This window comes from Oryzias latipes, chromosome 7 (assembly GCF_002234675.1).
Source record: "Oryzias latipes chromosome 7, ASM223467v1".
NCBI lineage: Eukaryota > Metazoa > Chordata > Actinopteri > Beloniformes > Adrianichthyidae > Oryzias > Oryzias latipes.
This window is the reverse complement of record NC_019865.2, coordinates 11,129,097-11,151,792: the sequence shown is the minus strand read 5'-3', so window position 1 is coordinate 11,151,792 and position 22,696 is coordinate 11,129,097. Positions and strand designations below refer to the sequence as shown.

The following is a 22,696-nucleotide window of genomic DNA, read 5'->3' as shown; positions in this document are numbered from 1 at the left end:
CAGGCTCAATGCAAACAAACAATGATTAATACTGCTTTACTGAAGCCAACGTGCACATTTATCATATCTATATACTAATAAAAAAGTGACTGTTAATTCGTAATTCCTCCGTAAACGCCATGCAAAAGCCACCTTGACGCACAGGTGGTGAAAACACTGGAAAAGCTCTTGCTTGAGCAGAACGATCTAACGCGCATGCGTGGTACATTCGATCACTGGTGGTGTAGCTAAGGGCTAGGCTACAAATCCAGTCGACATGGAGAGGAAAGGTAAGTCATTTTCTTTAACATTTACGTCCCGTGAGCTAAGTTAGTCCGTCTGTGTCGACTGCGAAGGCATTTTGGTGTTTGCTGTTTCGTATGTTAAATTTCGGCACGCTGCGTAGTGAGATAAGTGGTTTAAGTCTCTATGCGTCTGTCACGCATTTGAGCTTGACTACGCTAGCTCAATGGACATTAGCTTTAGCTTGTGAATGAGGCATATCAGGATTAGCGCAGTATGTTTAGCTTTGTCGCTGAACAGAACCTGAACACGAACACTACACTTCATGTATGGTGTTAAACAGGTGTTGACATTAGAGTTTCTACAACGAATTGATGCTAATCTTTTTTTTAAGCGGCCGCTGGTCTAATTAGCTTATGTTACGGTTACTTAATTGCTGTACGATTTAAACCTTCGTGTTAAATTAACACTGTTAACAGTAAACAATAACAACGCCTTATTGGTAATTTCATTGTGTAATAATAAGCCTTTTCTATAGCATGATAAATATTTTTGTGAGTGTCACACACTAGGTGTAGATTTTAAAGCCATCCATCCAAACAATCATAGCGTCATTTCTTTCTGGCATTATCAGTTCTAGCACTCCAGGCAAGGAAAAAGAGGGGTAAAGCAAAGAAGACCAACAAAAAGTAAGTTTTTTTTCTAACATTTTAATATTTATTTTTTAATATTCTACCTGTCACAGCATAGTCTGGGTTTAAAAACGGGGTACTGTCACGAGATAGTATATTTACACCTACATGTAATTATGATTATGGTTAAGTCATAATCTAGAGATTAACATGTCTTCTGTACATTTTTGTGGTTTTTTTGTAGCTCTAATGTCCGATTGAGCTGCATAAAACCACCAGCAGTTTAAAAAAAAATCAAGATGCATAAGCCTTAAAGCTTGAAGTTTTTTTATCCTTTTTTACTATGAAAATATATAATTTATGGAAAAATTACAATGGTAAAACACTAATCCATAGAACTGATAGTTTTGGTGTACTTAATCTACCAATGATTGCACCAGCGGCATCCTCTGAAGTGTTGCATAACTGCCTGTGCTATATTTAAAACACGAGTCTAAAGAAGCCCACATCAGCCCACTGAAGCATGGTGTTTCACTGCAAACCCATAGAAATACTCCTCCAAGTGTAATCCTCATGGAGGGCATAGCAGTCAAGAGGTTAGAATAATGTGATAATCGCAGCATTGTATGTTCAACCCATCCATGGATATTTGCCATCTTGTATAGATGAGTAACAGGGCTTTGCTACGTTTAAGATATAAGATTAGATAAGCCTTTATTGTCACTGTCTACTGGACAATGGCATTGAAGAAGTCACCATCACAGTGCAAAAGACCTAAACTAACAAGGTATAATATAAAATGCACAAATGTCAATATGTACAATGTGTACAGAGTGTACCTAGGACATGTGCAAATATGCAAAATAAGTAATGGGCAAATATAAAAATGTCCGTAATTATTTGCAGAGTGATATGTACAGATATAAACATGTCAGATGTGCAAAAACTGCATGGAGGTAGGGAAGTGTTTGACAAGTTTACATGGAATAAATACTTAAATAGGCAGATATGCATATACACATATATAAAAATGTGCATTGGCAAGTGATGTACAAATTTTATCTGTGCATTTTGGAGTTGAGCATGGTTATTGCTCTGGGAGAGAAGCTATTTTTGATTGGATGCTAATGAGCAAAAGAAACAAACCCAAATGACTTGCCAGCTTTAGTTTAATTCTTCATTGCATATTTTACAATGAGTGGATGTAAAAATTACATGTATAGGATTGTCATGAGACTTATTTCAAAATCAAATCCCTCCGTTTGTACATAAATATTTAAAAGTTGGGGAAAAACAGTTTTTTCTTTGTTAGAATATATATTGAGTTGAGTCAGTAATTAGATTTTAGAAAATCTCCAAACATTACCCATCTGCTATTCTGCTTGACAGCGGGTGTCAGGAGTTCTTGTCCTTTTTTTTCTGTTAGTGTGGGGGCTGGAGCATATCATAACTGTTGTCAGTCAGGAGAAAGGTTACACCATGAACAGGTTGAAAGCTTTTTGTGCTTTGTGTTCCCAGGGGTACTTTTTTGAACTTGGTTCAAAATAAACAAGTGTACAAGAGTGAAAGATGAGATGGATATTTGAGAGTTTCTTTATGTGAAATGTGCCATTACTCTTTATCAGACAGCCGCCCAATCACAGAGCTCGACATCAACCTCAGCAAGAACCTTCGCCTCAGGAACCAGAAGAAACAGAGGAGATCCTTGGTTCTGATGATGAGGAGCAGGAGGACCCCAATGACTACTGCAAAGGTTAGTTTACTTTAGTGTCTGTCCTCCGTATCGAACATCTTAAACAAAAGTGCAAAAATCTGTCTTATATTGTTGGTGTTAAACTGTAAGGTCACTGTCTCTATTCCTTTCATCCAGGTGGCTACCATCACGTTAAAGTAGGAGACCTTTATAATGGAAAATATCACGTAATCCGTAAACTGGGTTGGGGACACTTTTCTACGGTGTGGCTTGCCTGGGATATCCAGTATGTAAAAACCCATAAACTGCATATTCTAAGGCATTTTACTTGTTTTGTTTAGACTTTTTGTGAATCGAATTTAAAGCAGAACTTGTTTTATCATAGATTCCTGTGTGTTGCTTGTTTGAAAATGAGGTCTTTCTCTATGATTTCAGGGTAAAGAGATTTGTTGCAATGAAGGTTGTAAAAAGCGCTGAGCACTACACGGAGACAGCGGTGGATGAGATCAAGCTTCTTAAATCTGTATGTTTATGAGGGAACTGTCTATACTGTGTTTTACTTTAGAATTTCTCTTTAACTACAAAACTCTTGATTATTTAAATAATGTTTACATCATGCAACAGTGACGGTGTCAAACATTAATTTTTTAACTCCAAAAGAAATGGAATAACCACCCTCACTAGATTTGATGTTTATTGTATTTTTTTTAAAGTCCCTTCAGTTGTATGACACCCTATATTTAAAAAAAGTGGCATCCAAATTTTTCTTTTTTTCTGTTAGCCTTCCTAAAAAAACCCAGAGCACATCTTGTGCAGAAATTTTAAAACTCACGAAAATAAAGTGATATCCATAATCTTTATTACTTTTGTTGGCTTCAAAGTTATTATAAGGTCCACCAAAACTTAAAATAATGAAATTGCCCTTACAAGGACTTACATAATCACTCTGGCATAATGCAGGACTTTACATTTTGCATAAAGAGCCGCTTTAAGGCTGACAAAAGCTCAGCTGCATGATTATCCTTCAGAAAGGGAAAGTGCTTGTAATGAGGTACTACTACTTATTTTCTTTAGCCATTAGAAGCAGCAACCCCACCCAGACAAAAGCTTAGGCATGGAAATATATGCACAGAATCAGGTAAATCCTGTTTTATTAATAACTTTCTTAATTGTTTTTCTTTTCTTTTTCTTTGTTCCAGGTTAGAAACTCAGATCCTGATGATCCAAATCGTGAGATGGTGGTTCAGTTACTCGATGACTTTAAGATCTCTGGTGTCAATGGAACTCGTATCCCTCACGCTCATATATCAGTGACACTTCCTCCTGTTTTTTCTTTTATCGCTCTTGTTTTGAACAGTTGTATTACTTTATAAGGCCAAGTCTGTTTCTAAAAAGAGTTAAGCGGTTAAGTTCTTGTTCAAAAAGGCTTGAAATGAGTACTAACACAGTAAAGAACAGATGACAGGTGTGGTAAATCTTTTTTTTTTTTTTTTGTCATTTAAGCCAAACTCTAGCTATCTCAACACTCCGGCTTAGTCAAATCTCTCACAGGCGTAGCTGACGCTGAAATACGAGTGTCTCCACAATATAAATAATGCTCTGTCGTGTCAGGAGAATGACCACACGTTCCCTAAATAGTTTTCTTCTTGTAGGTTTTCAGTTGGTTTTCATGTTCTTGTTATGTCTTAACTGCTGATCTTCAGATGTCTGTATGGTGTTTGAGGTGTTGGGCCATCACTTATTAAAATGGATAATAAAGTCCAATTACCAAGGGCTGCCCCTTGCTTGTGTGAAGAGCATCATAAAACAGGTAATATAAGATGGCGGTATCACCTTTTCTTTACAGATGGTACATAGCAACGGTTCAGTTGCAATTTACATTCTGCTGACACCTTTTTTTCCAGACTGCATGAGATGTAATAATAATGTTGGGCAGATTTAGCAATTAAGTAGCAGATCAAATGCAACTATTAGAGTTTGCACTGAGGAAATCTGCTACAGTGCAATAAATAATGGATTCAGTCTGTATAAATTCAAAGCCATGTTTTTCTTAAATGCCTCTTGATACTTGAGCTTCAGTTGCTATCAAAGCATCTGCCTTTTTATTTTAAAATAAAGACGTAATTTGCAAGGAGTTCAAACTAGTGTTAACATAAATTGCCTTGGCTTAAAGAATTCATTTGAAGTTGGAGAACTAAAACGTTGAGCTGAGGAATCTAAAATTGCTTTTGTATCGTTGAAGTTCTTCCACTTCATGGTAAATATTTTTGATTTGTTTCAGCAAAGTAAAATACTTAACGCTGCCCTAGAGCTGAATATTATCACTGGTATTTGGTTGCAAAATGCTTAGATATACTTTATTAATTCTGTGAGGGAATTTATTGATCTACAGGAGCCAGATAAAAACAACAGATGACTCAAAGTAAAACAGGTTACACACAGGAAAATAGAAAGCAAATTAGCAATCTCAGATAATAAAAGTTGACACCCTGGGATTCAGACAAAATCAAGGAAAATGATTCAATCTGTTTTTTGTAGCTGTGAGGTACAATGGCTTGGAAATGGATTTAATTCCCGTTGGAAAATGACATTCTACGTGCATTTACTTTGTAGGTACTTCAAGGGCTGGACTACCTTCACTCAAAGTGCCAGATCATCCACACCGACATCAAACCGGAGAACATCCTGATGACTGTTGATGAGCCTTATGTGCGAAAGCTTGCAGCAGAAGCTACAGAATGGCAGCGTACCGGGGCGCCTCCTCCCTCTGGTTCTGCGAGTATGAGACACGCCCATAACTGCAATACACACCTGTAAACACAGCTTCAATTGGTTTATACTCTTATTGTGTTTTCTTTACAGTTAGCACTGCACCAGCTCCAAAACAGGTACTTGAGTAAGAATGTACTGCTCAGATTTTCTTTTGTTAAAAGGAGAATTTTTTGTCAAATGTCCCCAATTCTTCTTTTTAATTTCCAGATGGTAAAAATGTCAAAGAACAAAAAGAAAAAGTTGAAAAAGAAACAAAAGCGCCAAGCAGAGCTGCTGGAAAAGTGCATCATGGACCTGGAGGAGATGGAGAAGACCACAGAAACGCGAGAGGATGATGACGAAGAGGAGGAACCTCAATCTCCAAAGGGACGAGTCTGTGCTCCTCTCAGACAGGTGTCTTTACAGGATCTAGGAAATGAGGAACCAAACGGTAAGAAGTGTTGGTTCTCAGCTCAGGTTTTCACTTGTGCCTTTTCACATAGGTTTTGTGTTGGCCTGCACAATAAATTGCGAATGTATCGTTATCGCAACATCAAGCTGTGCAATATGCATAACACAAAAGACAACAAAAATTTCACTAAATGGTTACCTTAAATGTGCTAAAACAATCTTCTGGCAGCTTGAAGTATTTAACGGATGAAATAAATCCATTTATGCATTTGACCAATGGGATGCACACCTTCACGTTGTTGACCAATCAGATGGAGCTCTTTTACGTTAGATGTTCACCTCCTATCCAGACTAGGGTCATTTAGAGTATAATTTAAGTTATTTTGACTCTTATTTAAATTAATCTGTTGCAGATAAATGGACGTTATGTATTTAGTTGTTTTACTATTTGTTCATGTATCGCAAGTTGTATCGTCATCGCAACATTGATCATTAATATTACATATCGCTAGTTTTCCTCATATTGTGCAGCCCCAGTTTTTGGGTATACCCATTGCATTTTCAAACCGTTAATAAATCTTAGCCACTGGTCACTAATATTTATTGACAAGCCATGTTCTGAATTTCTATTATATCAGGAGTGAAATAAATGTATCTTGTGTTCACTGGTGTAAAATGTTTTTTCAAAGTGATTCTTTGAGTCTTTGGGGCATCTGGCTGTGGATAAGTAGATTATCAAATAATTCTTGGATGTCTTATATTGGAATTTAACTTAAAAAAAGGCAATTCCTCCTGCTCATAATTAAAACACCACTCGGAACGTTTTTTTCTTTGTTTTGTTTTGCAATGTTTTCTTCTTTGGCTGAAGCTTTGGATGCTCATTTTCTTTAGGTTAATACAATTTCAAATTTGTAGCACTGCTGCCTTTAGTGCAGCGATTTAGGCTTCATTTTTGCATTTGAACTTGTTTTATTGCAGATCTCAATTACCACCAGATAATGAATTTTGGGATGATTTCTGGGTGATTGGGTCTGTAGCTGTGAGTGGTTAAAATAAACGTTGTGATGGTTTATGCGCGATGTTTAGGATGAACTAAATTTATACATCTCATGTCAAACATTTATGGATGCATCAGGTTTATTCAATCTATCATCCTGTCTTACTTTCAGTAATTTTTTTCTGGCTAACACTTTCTTGTTGCCCTGAGAAAATTCCACTGTGGGCAGTTCTGCAACAGAACCCTTCAATTTTATTATAGTTTTAGTGCATTAACTGTTGCTGCCTAGTAAAAAAAAATTGCTATCCTAGACTTTCATTTTTTTCTTTAGATTTATATTTTGTGCTAAATTCACTTTACTGTAACCATTTATTTCTAAGATGAAGCAGTATTTAACAACCAGTTTCAGTGCTACTTTTGTTTTGGTTGTTTGTCTCCAGTATAAATCCAATTCTGGTTTATTATCATCATTTTCTTTTATTTTCCTATCATTTTCAGAGGGCAGCATGAATGAAGATCACAAGAGGGTGGGACCAGAACCAGAGGAGCTTCCAGATGCCAACTGCAATGGGCATGTAGAGGTTGAGCGGAGAAAACCCCAGTGGAGAAACGAAGACCAACACAACGGCAATGCAGAGTCTCCAGAAGGCCAACGTGTCGAGTGCCCCGTCTATCATTTGTGCAATGGTGTGGATTCCACAGATTTTAATGAACCAGACACTGAGACTGACAGCAGAGGAGCCCGGCGCCTGGATGTTACTGAAAGGCAGCTTTCTGTTGGCTTGGAAGAAGGAGAGCTGGAACACAGCATTTTGGAGGAGGAGGAAGAAGAGAAGGCCGACTGTTTTTACCGAAGACAGGAAAGCATGAGAAACGGTGAGTCAGCAAAATAGTTGGATGGAGAAAGTTACGCAAAGGGAGTTCCTTGTCTTTGAAAGTTGAACAAAGACTTCTTGGTATTGAAGTATTGATTGTTGGAGTTAATCCGCGATCACCTCTGCTCTCTTTTCTGCTGTGATGTAGACAAGTTAACAGCCGGATCCCTTCTCATCAACCCTCTTGAGCCAGTCAATGCAGACAAGATCAAGGTCAAGATTGCTGATTTGGGAAACGCCTGCTGGGTGGTGAGTACTCCGCTGATGACCTGAGAGATTTCCTCATTGCTGCTAAGGCCACACATGTTTTGCTTGACATTCAAAATCTTCGTTTTTCCGCCTTTAGAAGGCCCGTTGAGTCTGCTTTAAGAAAGACCGACTAATGCAAGAGTATCTTTTAAGCGTGTGCTGACCAAAGGGAGACAACATGTATAGGGGTTTCTCGTGGATCAGAGCATGGTTTTGTAGGCTGAAGATTTGTTTGTGAGAGTTTTGTCTTTTCGTCTCTACTAGCACAAGCACTTTACAGAAGATATCCAGACCCGGCAGTACCGTTCTTTAGAGGTGCTCATTGGTTCTGGATACAGCACACCAGCCGACATATGGAGCACAGCCTGCATGGTGAGAGTGACAGCTTTTTAACCACATTCACTGGTGTAACGCTGCTGACCTACATCCAAGGCTCCTTCTATCACCGTTCTGTCTTTTAGAGACTAAAGAAAACCTTCTGTTGAAATAATGCAGTTGAGATGTATTCCTTTTTCTCCAATAAGACTTATGCAGCACGTCAGAATGTAGGCTGCTAGGTGAAGCTTTTAGAGTTGTCTAAAAATGAATCATGGTTGGAAAAATCGGTTGGAAAAAAAAGTGTCACATTAGTAGTAAATGTGCGTAAATGAGAGACGCAACTGTTCTGAATAGACTCAAATTATTTTTATAGTGGTCCCTCGTTTATTGTAAAAATAACCTGCAAAGTATTCAGTTTTTTAAACAAAAATAATAGATGTTTTTAAGTAGTAAAATCCCTCATTACACACTTTATACACTTTTCTCAGACAGATGTGAACATTTTCACACTTTTTGTTGAAACTCTCCCAAGTTCCAACCTTAATAGAAAAATAAATCCAGTTTTATAAAAAAGATCCGCTCGGGATAAAAGATTTATGTAACTTTAGAAAGCCGAACACAATATTGACAGCACAGGAGACACGACACAGAGGAGATTGACAATTGTCTACAACCAATCAGAACGCAGAACACAATGTGCTGATAAAAAAAAAAGCATGCAAAAAATTTGCAAAGCTTTGAGGCCGTGAAAGGTGAACTGTCTTATAGCGAGGAGCCACTGTATATTTTATTTAATACAGTCACGACATTGCTCGTTGTCTTTTATAATAAAATCCATGGGCCGATAAGAGAATCACAATTCAGTGTAATTAAAAATATCTTTATCAAATCTGTAGAGTTGACCGATGACTTCCTGCATGCTTTTGTTTCTGCAGGCCTTTGAGCTTGCCACAGGAGACTATTTGTTTGAGCCACATTCTGGAGAAGACTATTCCAGGGATGAAGGTACCGCTTTATTTACTCACTATTGATAACTGTCACAAAGACCCTTAAATTATTAATGAGAAACTTTGAGTCTGAACTCACACTTGTAGCATTTTCCTCAAGCAGCTTTGCTCACCTGGTGAGTTGCATGTCTCTGTGTAGACAGTAGATTTTTGTGTGTGTAAAATCCTTAATGATAAATTGAGTTTAGTCTAACTTTTGTTGTCAGGCATATTATTTGAAACCATTTAGAAATGTTTAATTGGAACCGTTTTCATCAGTTCCAGTACAATAATTGACTTCTTAGGTACATAAAGCTAAAATCTCTTTATTTGAAAAATATATTAATGAAATTATCTTAATTGTTATTTTATGACTATATGGATTTGTTGTTTTTACTATAATAGTACAGGTTACAGAAGCTATGCTTAGTTGATCATAATGTTGATACTTAAATGTTTTGCTCTATTAATATATTGTTCTTAAATGATATTTAGTATCAAATGAATGTTATGTGATGATGAATATTCCTGGGTTTATTTCCTTCTTTCTCAAAGTTCCGTTTAGTCTCACTTGACACGGGCACAGTGTTTTTACCTTCTTACTCTTCTTTTTCTCTCATCGCTAACCTTCTATTTTCCTTCTTACTGTCTTTGAGTTAACGTGTCTTTGCTGCTTTGCGTGGTGTTTCCGTTGTGCGGGGATTCTGCCCCGGCATGTCAGGCATGTGCTGAAGCTTCAGGCAGTTGGGAACTTGTTTTTTACTTGCAGCAAATGAAGCGAATGGAGTACCGATCACAGCTATCCTTGACTTGGTTTCTGTGTGATGCTGTGAAAGCTGTTTTGACTGTTGTTATCAGATTGACTTGATATTCTTCATATTTTCTAAAGTTATGAACACGCCCTTTTTATTTTTATACATCTAAAAATAACGCTTTCCATGCATTTGTTTTCCATCAATAACGTTGCATCATTACCATCATCTCCTGTTTTCCTTTCCTCTTTCTGCTCTTCTGATTTGCCTCATTTCCAGACCATCTTGCTCTCATGATTGAGTTGCTTGGTAAAATCCCTCGACACTATGCACTGAGTGGGAAATACTCACAGGAATACTTCACCAAAAGAGGTACGCCATCCCTCTGTCTGTGGCTCGCTCGGGTAAAGGTGGACAGGAGGTTGAAGTAACTAGGGGCCTCACGGCACATCTAACCCATGAGTGGAGAGCATAGCCATCATTGATTCAGATGTCAGCGGATCTTCCAAAGATTTTTCTATAAGCTGCTAACACAACACATCCACACTTAAAGCTTAGGTAAATAAAACATTTGTTACTGTGGTGACTCTTGTAGAATATCTCAAAGCCCTATTTAGCAGAGGTCACAGATGTGATTCAAATATCTTTTAATTAAACTGCAAAAAACCCACCATAACTTCAAAACCTTGTCAACATGTTCTTGTGGTTCATGATGCAGGACATGTATAACAAAAACTAAGCTTAAAATTGCATTTCAGAGTATTTCTTAATTCAAATCTTTGTGAAGAACCAGACAGATAAAAGCAGTTGGAAAAATACTGTAGGAGTGACGTAGAAGCTACAGTCAGCTGGCCACAAGCTCCCTGCTCCACTCCATTCCAATGTATTCTCTTGTAGAAGATGTACGTCTTCATCTTCCTCGTCTGAGCTGGTATCCGGCCCAAACTTTACGGCTGGATAGCTCCAACATTGCTCACCATTTTTATTGCACTGGTAATGTTAATGTTGGGGGGACTGTAAGCTAGTAAGATAGCGTGTAAACAGATGGATGATGGGAAATGAGGCCGGGGTTACTTCGAGCCACCATTCAGAGGCAAATTTCTAATGAACTACTGCCGCTCTGCAGAAAGTTAGCCCTGGATTATGGCTGAAAACGACATAATCGTAGTTAAAAAACCACTGGAAAGGCTTTTACAACAGATCAAAAGATGATCAACTTTAAAAACCTTTTTCATTTAATAATTTAATGTCTTTTTTTGGGTCCCACACCAACACTGTTGCACACAATTGAGAAGCAAATAAACAGCTGAAAAGATGCACCTTAGACTTGGACAGCAGACCTGTCACAATACATAGTTATGCAATATTTGTATTTGAACATTGTGTTCCTGAAAATGTTTCACAAATTCTCAATTCCGAGCTCAAAAAGGCCAAGGAGCCCTCATTGTCTCCTTGATGTTCTTGAATTTCAATGACATGTGCTGCCAGGGGAACTCCTGTCTCTCAATCCCCCATCCACCCCCCCGAGCGGGCCCGTGACTGAGAAACAGTCTGACCAGTTTGTTGTGTCCTGTTTGTGTTGTGTGTCCCCCCCCATGTCCCTGCAACTGTCTGCTGTGTAGACCATATAGCGCTGATCATTGAGCTGCTGGGAAGTGTCCCACGCAAACTTATAATGACCGGCAAATATTCCAAGGACTTTTTCACCAAGAAAGGTAAAAAGTTTGTGTCAGAGACTACATTCTTATTCTTGGCTAGACTCCTGTCATACCAGTATGTAGACATTGACCATTTTAAAAACAGTTGCTCTCTGCTGTATTTATGTAACTGTACTAATGTTGCATCAGAGATGGTTTTGCAGACGTGTGTTGCAAATGCCGTCACAACTGTTAAAGAAGGTCTTGTTGGTGACTATCACTGTTCACGATAAACGGCACTACAGCTGTGTCTAAATTGGAGGCCTGCGTTCTTCCTGGGCTGCATTTGAAGGCTGCTTACGTCACAGCGCAGCGACAAGTGCTGGCCAAATTCAACGACTCCTTCAAATGCGGCCAACGAATACGGCCTTCTTTTTCCTGATTTTAGGATTTGTCTGGTGTATCTTTCTATGCTGTCCATATCCCAAGATGCATTGCAGCCGAACCTGGAAATTTATTGACACCCATTGGCGGACTGTGCAGCGGGACCTGAAGTTGGAAATAATTTCACCTTTTTATAATTGCACCTCTATGATTAAAAGTTGGATCAAATGTGCCAGGAACATTTTGAGCTCCATGCCTGGTTCACTACTTATCTCTGTTCGTGACTCACGGTTGCTAGGCGACAGGACATTCGCCGATATAACGGCTAGACTCGTCCAAATTTACAGCTGTTGACATCCGCTGGATGAAAGATCCGGTCAACTTCCCCCAAGAAGGCTGCGGCCATTGAAGGATGCAGCCCTCCAATTTGGACACGCACTATGTCAAAGTGTTACTGTCAAAACCCTGAATCCCTTTGATTCTGACAACTCAATGTGATTACTGATTTATTTGTTAAACTTCAAATTTTAAATAAACATTGTTTGATTATTTCAGTTTTACCATAACTGGTGACTTAAACTAAACTAAGTTGGAACTTTTAAAGTTAACTTGTAAAACTTTACAGTATAAAAACAATAAGACTTTGCCTGAAATAAGTTCAAGAACTACTTTAAAGAAAACTGATGAAAACATCAATTACATTTTGAATAATCAATGTTTTAAAGTAAAACCTAAATGTAATTTTCTCTAAAAATTTTTTTTTTATTAAAATGTGTTTTTTTTGTTTTGCTGCCATAAATGAGTCAGAACAGAAAATTAGATTCAGAATAATTCAAAGTAAGAGAAAGAAGCAAAGATGAGTCCAGCAGCCCAACATAATTTATTATCTAGGGAACTCCTTGATCTGCTCTACTCACCTGGTTTTGGATAAATTTATACTGTAATTGGAACTGCAAAGATAGGAGTGATTGTTGCAAACATCACATGTGAGTGTAGATTCATGTTTTATGGAATATTAACTTCCTTAAATTGACAGGATAACAGGTGGTTTTCTCCTTTTGCATCAAAGTAATGGGGTAGAGGCAATTTATTTCTTTGTCCACTTCTCTAAATGATCTATTACAAAGCAAAAAACCTCAAAACATTTCAATGTTTGAATCAAGTGATGCCTCCAACACTGTACGGGGCTTTGAGAAAACGTCCTGTTTTGGGTTTGTCTGCAGGTGATTTGAAACACATCACAAAGCTGAAGCCGTGGGGTCTGCTAGAGGTTCTGGTTGACAAGTATGAGTGGCCCCGTGAAGAAGCAGAGTCCTTCACTGACTTCCTCCTTCCCATGCTGGAGATGGTCCCAGAGAAAAGAGCCACGGCTGCGGAGTGCTTACGCCACCCTTGGATCGCCCTCTAGTGGACAACTCCAGCTCCTGTTCTTCCCCCACTTCCTCAAAAGACTGCAACAGATCACTTTTCACTTTGGGCATATCTGATGACTATTTATTTCTCCTTTTGTTGTCATTTCTACTATTCTACTCTGTTATTGATCTAAAACTTTTGTGTTTGTTTGCTTTGTACTTGTTAGTTTTTTCTCTTTGTGTCATGTCAGGAATCCAATGAATTATTTTTTTCTCTATTTGTCATTCTGTTAGTTCAAGCTGCTGTTCTGTACGGCCCACTCAACCAAGCAAACTTGTCATTGTACTGCTAGTGACTCATCCTTGTTTGTTACAATTCTGCACTAAAACTCAAACAAATCAAGGATATGTAGCCTCTAACTTTAGTCCCCTTCATCAGGACTCATTTTTTGCTCACCTACTTTCAAAAGTGCTGTTTTTTTCTTTTTATTTAAGTCCTATAAGGTATGTGTTTTGTATTTGTAAAGGGGGTTAAGGGAGTTGCACACTGGGCTGACTTTGACGCTGACTGTAACATAACATCCACTGCATTTCTCCAGCTGGGTTCTTTAGAGACTTGGTGACAGTTTTTCATGAAGTAGGTCATATTTAGGTAGAACACCTTTATTTTGTGGATAGTTGATGATGAATTAGATAATTTTTATTGGAGGCTGGTTTTCTCATACACTTCATTCAATTTAGAATAGTGTTTCAATGACTTAAAAAGAAATTAGAAGCCCAACCTAACAGAGAAAAGTGGAAATAAACTGTATATATCTGTACCAAAGAGTTTGCCTTTATGTATATTACAGTTATGTACAGTTTTTAACAAATCTTATATCTTAGCTAAAACTATTTAGCTGGGTAGCTGTGTTTTAATGAAGCGTATGGCAGAAATGCTTGAGATCAGTTGTACGTATGGTCAGCTGTTGAACAATGTCACCAAATCTTTTTTTTTTTTTTGTGTTTTTTAAAAGAACCAGGTGTTGAGATCTGAGTGTTAAGTAATGGTGTTCCCAAACTGGTCATATCAAAGTAATCTGTGTTATCTGTTCTGACCTAAAAGTGAAAAGTTTACTTCACATCAGTGTCACATTCGAGAACATAGACTTTGTGTGAGCTGTGGATACAACGTTGTACAAGACACCATACAATAAAGCAGATCTTCATGAGCATTTAATGGCTGTTTGTTTTCCTAATACAGAATTTTTTTTACCACTTAAACCTGAGATATCCGAAGCTTCACACTGGAATCCATCTGTACGTTATGGGTTCTCTACAAAAAGCAAGAAAAAAAGTAAAAAATAATTAATTTCATGTCACCAATCGTTTTTTGCGTGTCACCAATTGTGACAATTTTAGAAATATCAACATGCAAAAAGCAGAAAAGCATCAAATCTTGAAATTGCATTTTTTTCTCATGCCTTTTTACGTTTTGCATGAGTTTGAGGTGAGAAGGCTCTACAGCCATCTTCCCAGTGCAGCCTTTACCTGCTCCATCCAACTCAAAGTCATCTGGCAGCAGTTGATCCTGCCGGTTGCCGAGGGTGAAGGACAGCAGAGCCAGGAGGACAGAGTCTAGAATGCTGATGATGGCCAGAATGTAGGCCCAGCGCACCGTGCAGTTTCCTAGGCTGTACTTATCTGTCCTCTGGCCACACATCCTCTTTACCTCGGGAGCATCCCAGCCGTCAGGGTAGATCATGCAGCCTATTACCATTAATACTCCTGCAGCAAAAAGTGACACAATAGTACTTTGATAAATAAAAATGGAGAATTTTTAGAGCCTCCAGTTTTAAATAGAGCATTGTGCACCCCCAATAAACTGCAGATTATGTTGCTTAGAGACGCTTTGAGGAAGAGATTAAATCTTGTTCCATCTGGTAATGTTTCCCTTTTGTGTGTGTTTTTTTTTTTTTTTTTTTTTTTTTTTTTTTTTTAGAACTTCTGTCAATAAAACGTGAGAAGCAATTACATTAGCACAAGCTCTATGGACACATTTTTCTTATGAGAGTTGGCCAGTTTCAGATCAGTTAACATCACAGCGACACCTGATCTGGTCATGGGTAATTATTCCACCATCAGAGGTGTCAACGTCTGGCCTGACACCAGATCCCTCACTTGCTTCAGTTAGGAGCAGGACATTTGATACTTCACACCTGAAGCCAGACAGGTGTGAAGGCGACTTATGAGATAATGACTCCTTCATTAACTTTTTGATTAAAAAATGTGTTTAAACAGAATTAAACTAAATCTTTTCATAAAAATATTTAGTAAATTTAAATCCTAGACTCTCAGTTTACTCCTTAACTTTTCAAGAGTTGCCCTGAACATAGTTCTACTTTATCTGTACCTTAATAATAATCATTGAAAAACTAACACAAAAGTTGATTTATTAACTAAAAAAGAAAATGCGTAAAAACAAAATATGTTCACATATTTGATAAACTGAGATTGTTTTGTAAATTAAAATTAATGTAATTTTGATTAATCCTTAAATAATAAACTCAGCCCAGAAAATACTGTTACTAATCCTTAATGGATTAATGTTTTTTAATTGTAGCTTGAGTTTTCCTCAGGTCACTTGTTTTTTTTTCATTGACAGGGATGTTAAACAGGGGAAGGTTTGAAACCGAAAAGCTGCAGCCTCCTGACCTGAGGCCAGCTGCATCCACGCACAGATCTTGTAGACATTTCCTGCGTTGCAGAAGAAGAACAAGCTGAAGGCCACCATGGTGCCCACCACCAGCAGCATGGAACATCCCACCATGAACATCGCGGTCCTGAACGCCGGGGAGGGGATCGAGTTGAAGTCCAGCATGCTGCCCTTACATGTGAGCTCCGAGGTCAGCGCGTTGCCGATGCAGTAGTGGAAGAGGCCGAAGTAGCCGGCCTGCGGGGTGTTGACGCTGTCCCCGATCCAGTAGGGCTGGATGAAGACCACAATGGTGATGATGACGAAGCAGATGGTGAACACAGCCCACATGACGCCGATGGCCCTGGAGTTTCTCACATAGTTGGTGTGGTAGATTTTGGCGGCTTCCTGGGCGGGAAGCAGATCCATGTTCTAAGTAGAAACCGGAAAGTCCAGGAAAATACTTTTAAAAACGCCAACAAACTCTTGAACGTCAGTAAAAGCGTGCTGTCCTTAGCTCTCGATCCGTTCTCTCTGAATAAAGATGTTCAGCACCTTGGACAGCGTCGCATCTCAACAGCCAGTGACAGCGCACTTATGTCAGACTCACGGCTCACGGACAGCAGACATACTCCTTGTGTGTGTAAGATACTCACTTGCTGAGCAGGTAACCCTAGAGGTGGACACGAATACAAAATTAACAACAGCAATTATCAGAAAATTCAGCAATTTCTCTATTTTTGGCTCAACGTTAAAATGCATGAAAAATTGTGGGAATTGGTTTCAAGATAAAAAAAACCTTATCAGTAAAAAAATAACGTTATCTAAACTTGTCTTACATATTTGTAATTTATTATTGTAGCGTTTAATTTTCGCACATTTGCTGTGCCACTATTATAGATAAGCATCAGAAGCTGCGTGCATGTGGAAAAACCAAACTCACTCTTTTTGCTTTTGTATATAAGAACGTATAAGGTCCAGATAGTTTTTTTTAAATGAATTAAATTAAAATAAAGAGGACTTTACTTTTCATCAAACTATAAAATAGTAAATATTTTTTACAGCTATTCACTTTTCCCCATTTTAAGGCCAGGGTAGGAAATCCTCTAAAGCTTAAAGACCCATTCTGATAAAAAACGTGTTTTAACATGTTCTTGTCGCATTTTCCTGATGATGGAGGACAAATATAAAGAAAATTAGGCTTAAAATCTCATTTTTCAGTATATCTTTATTTCAATTGTTGAGAATCAGTAGCAGACAAAAAAAAAATGAAGCTAGAAAAAGATCTTCTTTGGGATGTAGAAAACACTGGGTGTGCCATAAGTTCTCTGCTCTGCTCCATTCTGATGCATCCCCTTGTATACAAATAGATCCATGTAAGTTTTTGATTTCCTCATCTGAGCTGGCATCTGGCTCCAAACTGTACAGTTAAATAGCTCCAACATTGCTCGCCATTTTTGTTGCACCTCTAATGTGAGGTTGGGGGTGTGAGGGGCTGTAAGCTAGCGGGAGAGAGTGTGAACAAAGGGATCATGGAAAATGAGCAGAAGCTTACTTCTGCAACAACAGACCCGCCGACAACTCAGAGGCCAATTTCTGATGAACTCCTGCAGCTCTGCAAAAACTATCTTAGAAAACAACATACGTTATTGATTTTGGCCACAAACGACATAATCAGAATTAAAAGACCACTGGGAACGCTTTGATCAGAGAGTCCTGAATGATTTGGAGCTGTTCTGTATTTGCTGAACTTTATCATAACCAGCAATCACTTACAAGGAGTTATTTTTCTACTTTGTATTGTTAGTGTCAGTTCCGCTCATGTAAGGAAACTTTTTTTTACAAACAAATTATACATGCATACATTTTCTTTTGTCAAGTTCTAATTACCGGTAAAAGGAAAAAGTTAAATATGCTGTTGCCCTAAGTATAACTTGCTCCTTTTATGGCTTTTGAAAAACTGTAACTTGCTTATTCAGTGTCCTTTTGAAATGATGCTCTGAGGTTTTTTTAATGTTCTTAGTTTACGTCAGAATAAAAATTCCTGTCATGTGCTATAGAGAGAAATACACAAAAACACCAAAGAAGACGATGTCAGGTCAGACATTATCCAGAAAAGCTACAGGGTCAGGCCTTTGTTGATTAAATTCTTCTTTAAGCATTCTGCTTTTCACAGAAATCCCTTTTACCTTCCCTTCTGCACTCTAAATAGCTCATTCATCCACCAACACAAACAATTCACTTTTGAACTGTCTGTCCACTTTGACCTTTTTTTCACTCAAAACACAGAAAAGGGCTGTCCATGCAGAAAACAAAATCACTATGGTCAATAACTGTTGATCATTTCTATAATTCAATCTGCTGTGACATTCAACAACACTTTCCATAACTCAAACGAGGCTGCTGTCTCTGAGTAATTTGCACTTTTTTGGCAGTCAATTCAAGCTGACTTCCATTATACCTGCACTGAACCATTTATTGCTGTAATGTCAGCAGTTACGCTGTCAACAGATTTCTCACACTAAGATTGTTTCCGTTGGAGAGAAAATACACTGCTTTCGTCCCACAGCTGTCTGGGATGTGTCACTGAGCTCAGCAGCTTCACAATCCTCTGTCAAACTTGATTTATGTTCAGACTTTGTGTCCTGTTGAGTTCTTTTAGTTAATAACACCACATGTTTCACCTGAAACATTTATTCCAAATCCCAAACAGATTGTGAAATGAGCTTTTTACTGTCAGTCACTTTTAGAGTTACTTTCTTAATTAATTGGCTTTCTGTCTTAAATTTTAAGGTAACTGTGTATTAATGCGGCTGCACGGTGGTTGCTCTGGCACGGTTTCCTTGTGCATGTGTGGGTCCTCTCTAGGCACTCTGGCTTACCCCCCAAAGTCCCAAATCATGCTGCATAAGTTAACTATTGATTCAAAATTGTCACTAAATGTGATTGTGTGTGTGTGTGGCCCTACAACAGACTTGACCATCTGTCCCACTCTCATCCAATATTACCCAGGACAAGTCAGGTGACCCCACAACCCCAAAAGGGGTTCAGCAGGTGAAGAAGATGGATGGATGGATGGTTGGATGTGCGTGTTATTGGTACATTTAACTAACATTTGTAGTAAGGGATAGGATCTTGTCCTCTCCTAAATCAAATCAACTTTTACATTTGGGATGATTCTCGATTATTTCAGTGCTAAACAGAGTGCTGCATGGATTGTCTCTTCAGCAGATGCAGAATTACAGTCAGTTTTTTTTCTTTCACCCAAGAGTCTTTCTTCCCAATTTCCTCTTATCATATGTTTCATCATCCCAGCAAATAAGTTCTTCTTCTATCAATCCCTCCTTTTCTCTCCAATGTGTACTAAAAATTGATGCAATCTGTTGGTTTTTCTAATTTGGAAACCATTGATTTGCTGGATACTTTTTGGGAGCAATAATTTTATAACTGCATAAAAATATACTGGCAGTGGTTAGCCTTCTTGCATCACAGCAAACAATCATGACCATGAACAATTATGATTGTGTACCCTGTGATGGACTGGAAACCTGTCCGGGGCATTCCCTGCCTTCACCCAACAGAAGCTGGGACAGGCTCTGGCAGCCCAGTGACCCAGAAAAGGGACATAGTGGGTTAAGAAAATGGATGGATGGAAGGCAGAATATTATTAATCCTTTTATGCTTTATCTAATTGAAATTAACTAAGCTGCTGGTTGCCACTGTGCCTTGAAGGGACTTTTGTTGTGAAGTAGAGAAATAAACAGAACTGAACTTGTGTGATAAAGCAGTCTGAAGGCTGGGCTGCTGAAAATCATTTAAAGTGTAGCATTTGATTGTATGAAATGTGAGATACAAAGCAAAAACAAATGCATAAAAACAATACAGTTTTAGTTGAGCTGATATGACGTTAAAATGGAAGCCCACATTGACACAAGGGAATGAAACTGTCTTTTAAACTTTTCAAGCCATTTTGGCTTCACTGCAACACTCAACTATAGTATCCCCCGACTCACACATGTATCCAAGGGTGACAGAATTTTTTAATATCTTTTTCCTTTAGAATCGTCTGTCAAAAGCAGTTTCAGCTATTAGAACAGCAGTAATATAATTACCTTATCATGCTGAGGAAATCTTCAATCAAAAAAGAGCCTTTCTTTGCCAGTTGAGACTTTTTCATTGTTTGTGTAGGCTTTGCCCCCCCCCCCCCCCCCCTTCCTTCCCCTGCTGCCTGTCACTCCAAAGGATAATAACTCCTTCTCTGCTTTGAAGCAGCAGGTGATGCTCTGTTTAAACAAAATAATCATTTTTCTTTCAGCAAATATATGGCTCCAAAGCCGAAGATAATGGCTAACAAAATACAAAAGGCTGGAAATGGTCCAATCAGTGGCCAGCAGATAGTACCCATGAAGATCAGACATTTATGTGGAACTGAATGCCACTCAGAGATAGCACTGAAATATTGTTTTTTGACAACCTCTTTCTATGTTAACAAATGTGTTCTTTGCTGTGAACAGTTCAGACCAGTTCAGTATTTTTTACACACTGAGACCAAATTTGACTTTTAAGAAAACAATCTGACTTTGTTTTTGGGATAAAATGATACAAAGAACTGAACCTAGGCATTTTATTTTACATTAGGTGTGGGTAATGGAAAACGACTAATTTGTTTTCTTGGTTTTGTTATTGATTGAAATGTTAATATTTGATATCAGTACTTGATGATGATCTGGTCTCACCTTTTTCTTCTTAGACAAAACATGTCTAAAAGGACTAGAACCTGTACTAGACTAACCATAAACATTTGTTTTTGTGTTTCATGCACTCTCTCAGCCACATATAAATAATATGCCGGCTATATGTGTGTTATTTTGGAATTGTAATAAATGTGTAAAGTAGTTCAAAAAAAGACTTTTAAAATTGCATTTCTTAGGATTTCTTTCTTCAAATTGTGGTTAATCAGGAGATTAAAAAATACTGTTTGAAAAAGGTTGTAGGTGTGACGTAGAAAATACAAAGGGCAGAACTTTCTCCACTTTATTCAGATGTATCCACTTATAGACGACTAGATCCATGTATGTCTTTGTTTTCCTCTTCTAAACTGGAATGTGGCTCAAATTATGTTAGGTTGGGGGTGTGAGAGGCTGTAAGCTAGTGGGAGCAAGTGTAATCAGATCACTCTCAGCAGTGGCAAGGGGAGAGGGGTCAGGATTGTTTCACGCTAACGGTCCCGCCCAAAACTCAGAAGCAAATTTCTATTCAACTACAGCTACTCTGCAGAAACTATGTTGTAGGAAACGACACAAGTTTTTAAATTTGGCTAAAACTTGAACACTTTTAGGAAAGTTTAAAAGATGATCGGAGTGGGACTTTAAATGTTTCTTTCCTTTTGTTTTTTCTTCTACTTTTGCTCAATCTCTGCCAAGTTCCAAGCTTCTTAGCAATCATCATCTGCACCATGTCCTCCATCAGCAACCAAACATGGGGTTTATGCCAGCCATCTGCTGCTGAGTCAGAGCTGTTCCCTGCTGTTCCCTGAATCTCAAAGACTGTAACACTGTAAGACTTTGACATTCTTCCCCTCAAAGAAAAAAGAACTTCAGAAAAAATAATAATTTATTGAAATGTTAACTGTATGTAATGTATATTTGTCTATTGTCAGTCACACAAAGATGCCCTCTTTACCTCCACACATACTTCAAAAAAGTTCCATTCTCGAATTCATGATGTAGCTACAATCCTGTAAACGTCCAGCTGCTTTAGAAGGCTTGGCAAATAAGTGGACCCAGTGAAACAATACACAGCCAACTAGCAGCTGCAGCAAGTACAACAAGGCTTGACAGGAAGGATAAATGTTTCCAGAAGAACGTTCTGATCAAGGAGGGTTTACAGCCAAAAACCTTGAAGTGGATTTCTCCACAGCCGACATCTGGAGGCCTGTCAAAAAACTATCTCAGTTCAAGCTTTCATGATGTTTCTGCAATTGAATGAGTTTTAAATATTCAACGAGATTCATTTACATTTGAGAATTTCACTCGAAAAACTAATATGTGTCTTAAAAAATGAAAGAAAAATAAGAAAATAAAACACAGTCAACATTTCACTTCTTTCGTTGCAACAGATGGAAATCCAGAACATCCATTCTACAAATCTTAATTTACGAAAGACATACTGAGTATTTGCATTAAAGCGGTGTTGAAGGGACAAACTTGTACGTAATTACTGATAATCATGTCAGCCTAGAGGACTTCTGTTTTAATTTTGCACACTGACACCTGAAGACATTCAGAGTGCTGGAACCATAATTATGGAAATGATGATCAACAAGCCAACACCATCAACTCCAGAAGTGATTAGTTCCTAGTTTGTGTCCAAATGAATTTATCAGTTGTTGCATTGTGCAATAAAATGAAATTGTCACTTTTTTGCCCATCAAATGCTTTATATTTAATATAAAAGTTCAGTTTGCATGCACCATGAGCAAAAAGACCCCACAAAATACATTTGTTCTAAAAATGTACGTCCTGCTGTTTTGTACAGACCTGTTTATGGAGGTAATTCCAAAAGGAAATTATGTAAGATGTAAAAATCTGCATAATTAACTTGTATGAATGGATTCAGCTACAAGCCATGAAAACTGCTCTGGTTCTTTGCAATAAGTAAGCTCTGCTTCCTTATTTCATCATATGTCTCTCCGTAATCCAGTATGAGGCATGTGAGCTGCTTCAAGATGGCCTGTGGCACTTCTAATAACCTTGTCAGCTCT

General features: G+C 38.1%; 2 protein-coding genes across 4 annotated transcripts; one reads left to right on the top strand and one right to left on the bottom strand.

The window, feature by feature from the left end:
• Positions 1-170: 170 nt before the first annotated feature.
• On the top strand, positions 171-14,473 carry srpk1 (SRSF protein kinase 1). Of its 3 annotated transcripts, none has more exons than XM_004070684.4 (16): positions 171-269; positions 857-911; positions 2,480-2,607; positions 2,725-2,833; positions 2,983-3,070; positions 3,747-3,834; positions 4,251-4,357; positions 5,161-5,326; positions 5,410-5,435; positions 5,527-5,749; positions 7,205-7,582; positions 7,730-7,830; positions 8,095-8,202; positions 9,084-9,153; positions 11,509-11,601; positions 13,131-14,473. In XM_004070684.4, exons 1-16 carry the CDS (start codon positions 257-259, stop codon positions 13,313-13,315), a joined length of 1,938 nt encoding a protein of 645 aa, XP_004070732.1. In that variant the 5' UTR covers positions 171-256; the 3' UTR covers positions 13,316-14,473. The 3 variants fall into 3 exon arrangements, with proteins under 3 accessions (XP_004070732.1, XP_011475336.1, XP_020560268.1); XM_011477034.3 differs by lacking the exon at positions 11,509-11,601 and adding an exon at positions 10,166-10,258; XM_020704609.2 differs by lacking the exons at positions 171-269; positions 11,509-11,601 and adding exons at positions 319-565; positions 10,166-10,258.
• Positions 13,743-16,581, bottom strand: lhfpl5 (LHFPL tetraspan subfamily member 5). Its single transcript, XM_020704610.2, has 2 exons — positions 15,954-16,581; positions 13,743-15,026 (listed from the first exon to the last, which is right to left on the bottom strand). The coding sequence occupies exons 1-2, from the start codon at positions 16,360-16,362 to the stop codon at positions 14,575-14,577; spliced, it is 861 nt and encodes a 286-aa protein (XP_020560269.1). The 5' UTR covers positions 16,363-16,581; the 3' UTR covers positions 13,743-14,574.
• Positions 16,582-22,696: the final 6,115 nt, after the last annotated feature.

What these genes read in the sequence shown, in the direction of transcription:
- srpk1 (XM_004070684.4), top strand. An exon ending in TCCTCCCTCTGGTTCTGCGA is followed by an intron (nt 5,327 to 5,409) that starts GTATGAGACACG and finishes TTTTCTTTACAG; the next exon opens with TTAGCACTGCACCAGCTCCA. An exon ending in CTGCACCAGCTCCAAAACAG is followed by an intron (nt 5,436 to 5,526) that starts GTACTTGAGTAA and finishes TTTAATTTCCAG; the next exon opens with ATGGTAAAAATGTCAAAGAA.
- lhfpl5 (XM_020704610.2), bottom strand. Translation starts at nt 16,362, where the DNA reads ATGGATCTGCTTCCCGCCCAGGAAGCCGCCAAAATCTACCACACCAAC. An exon ending in GTGGATGCAGCTGGCCTCAG is followed by an intron (nt 15,027 to 15,953) that starts GTCAGGAGGCTG and finishes TTTTTGCTGCAG; the next exon opens with GAGTATTAATGGTAATAGGC.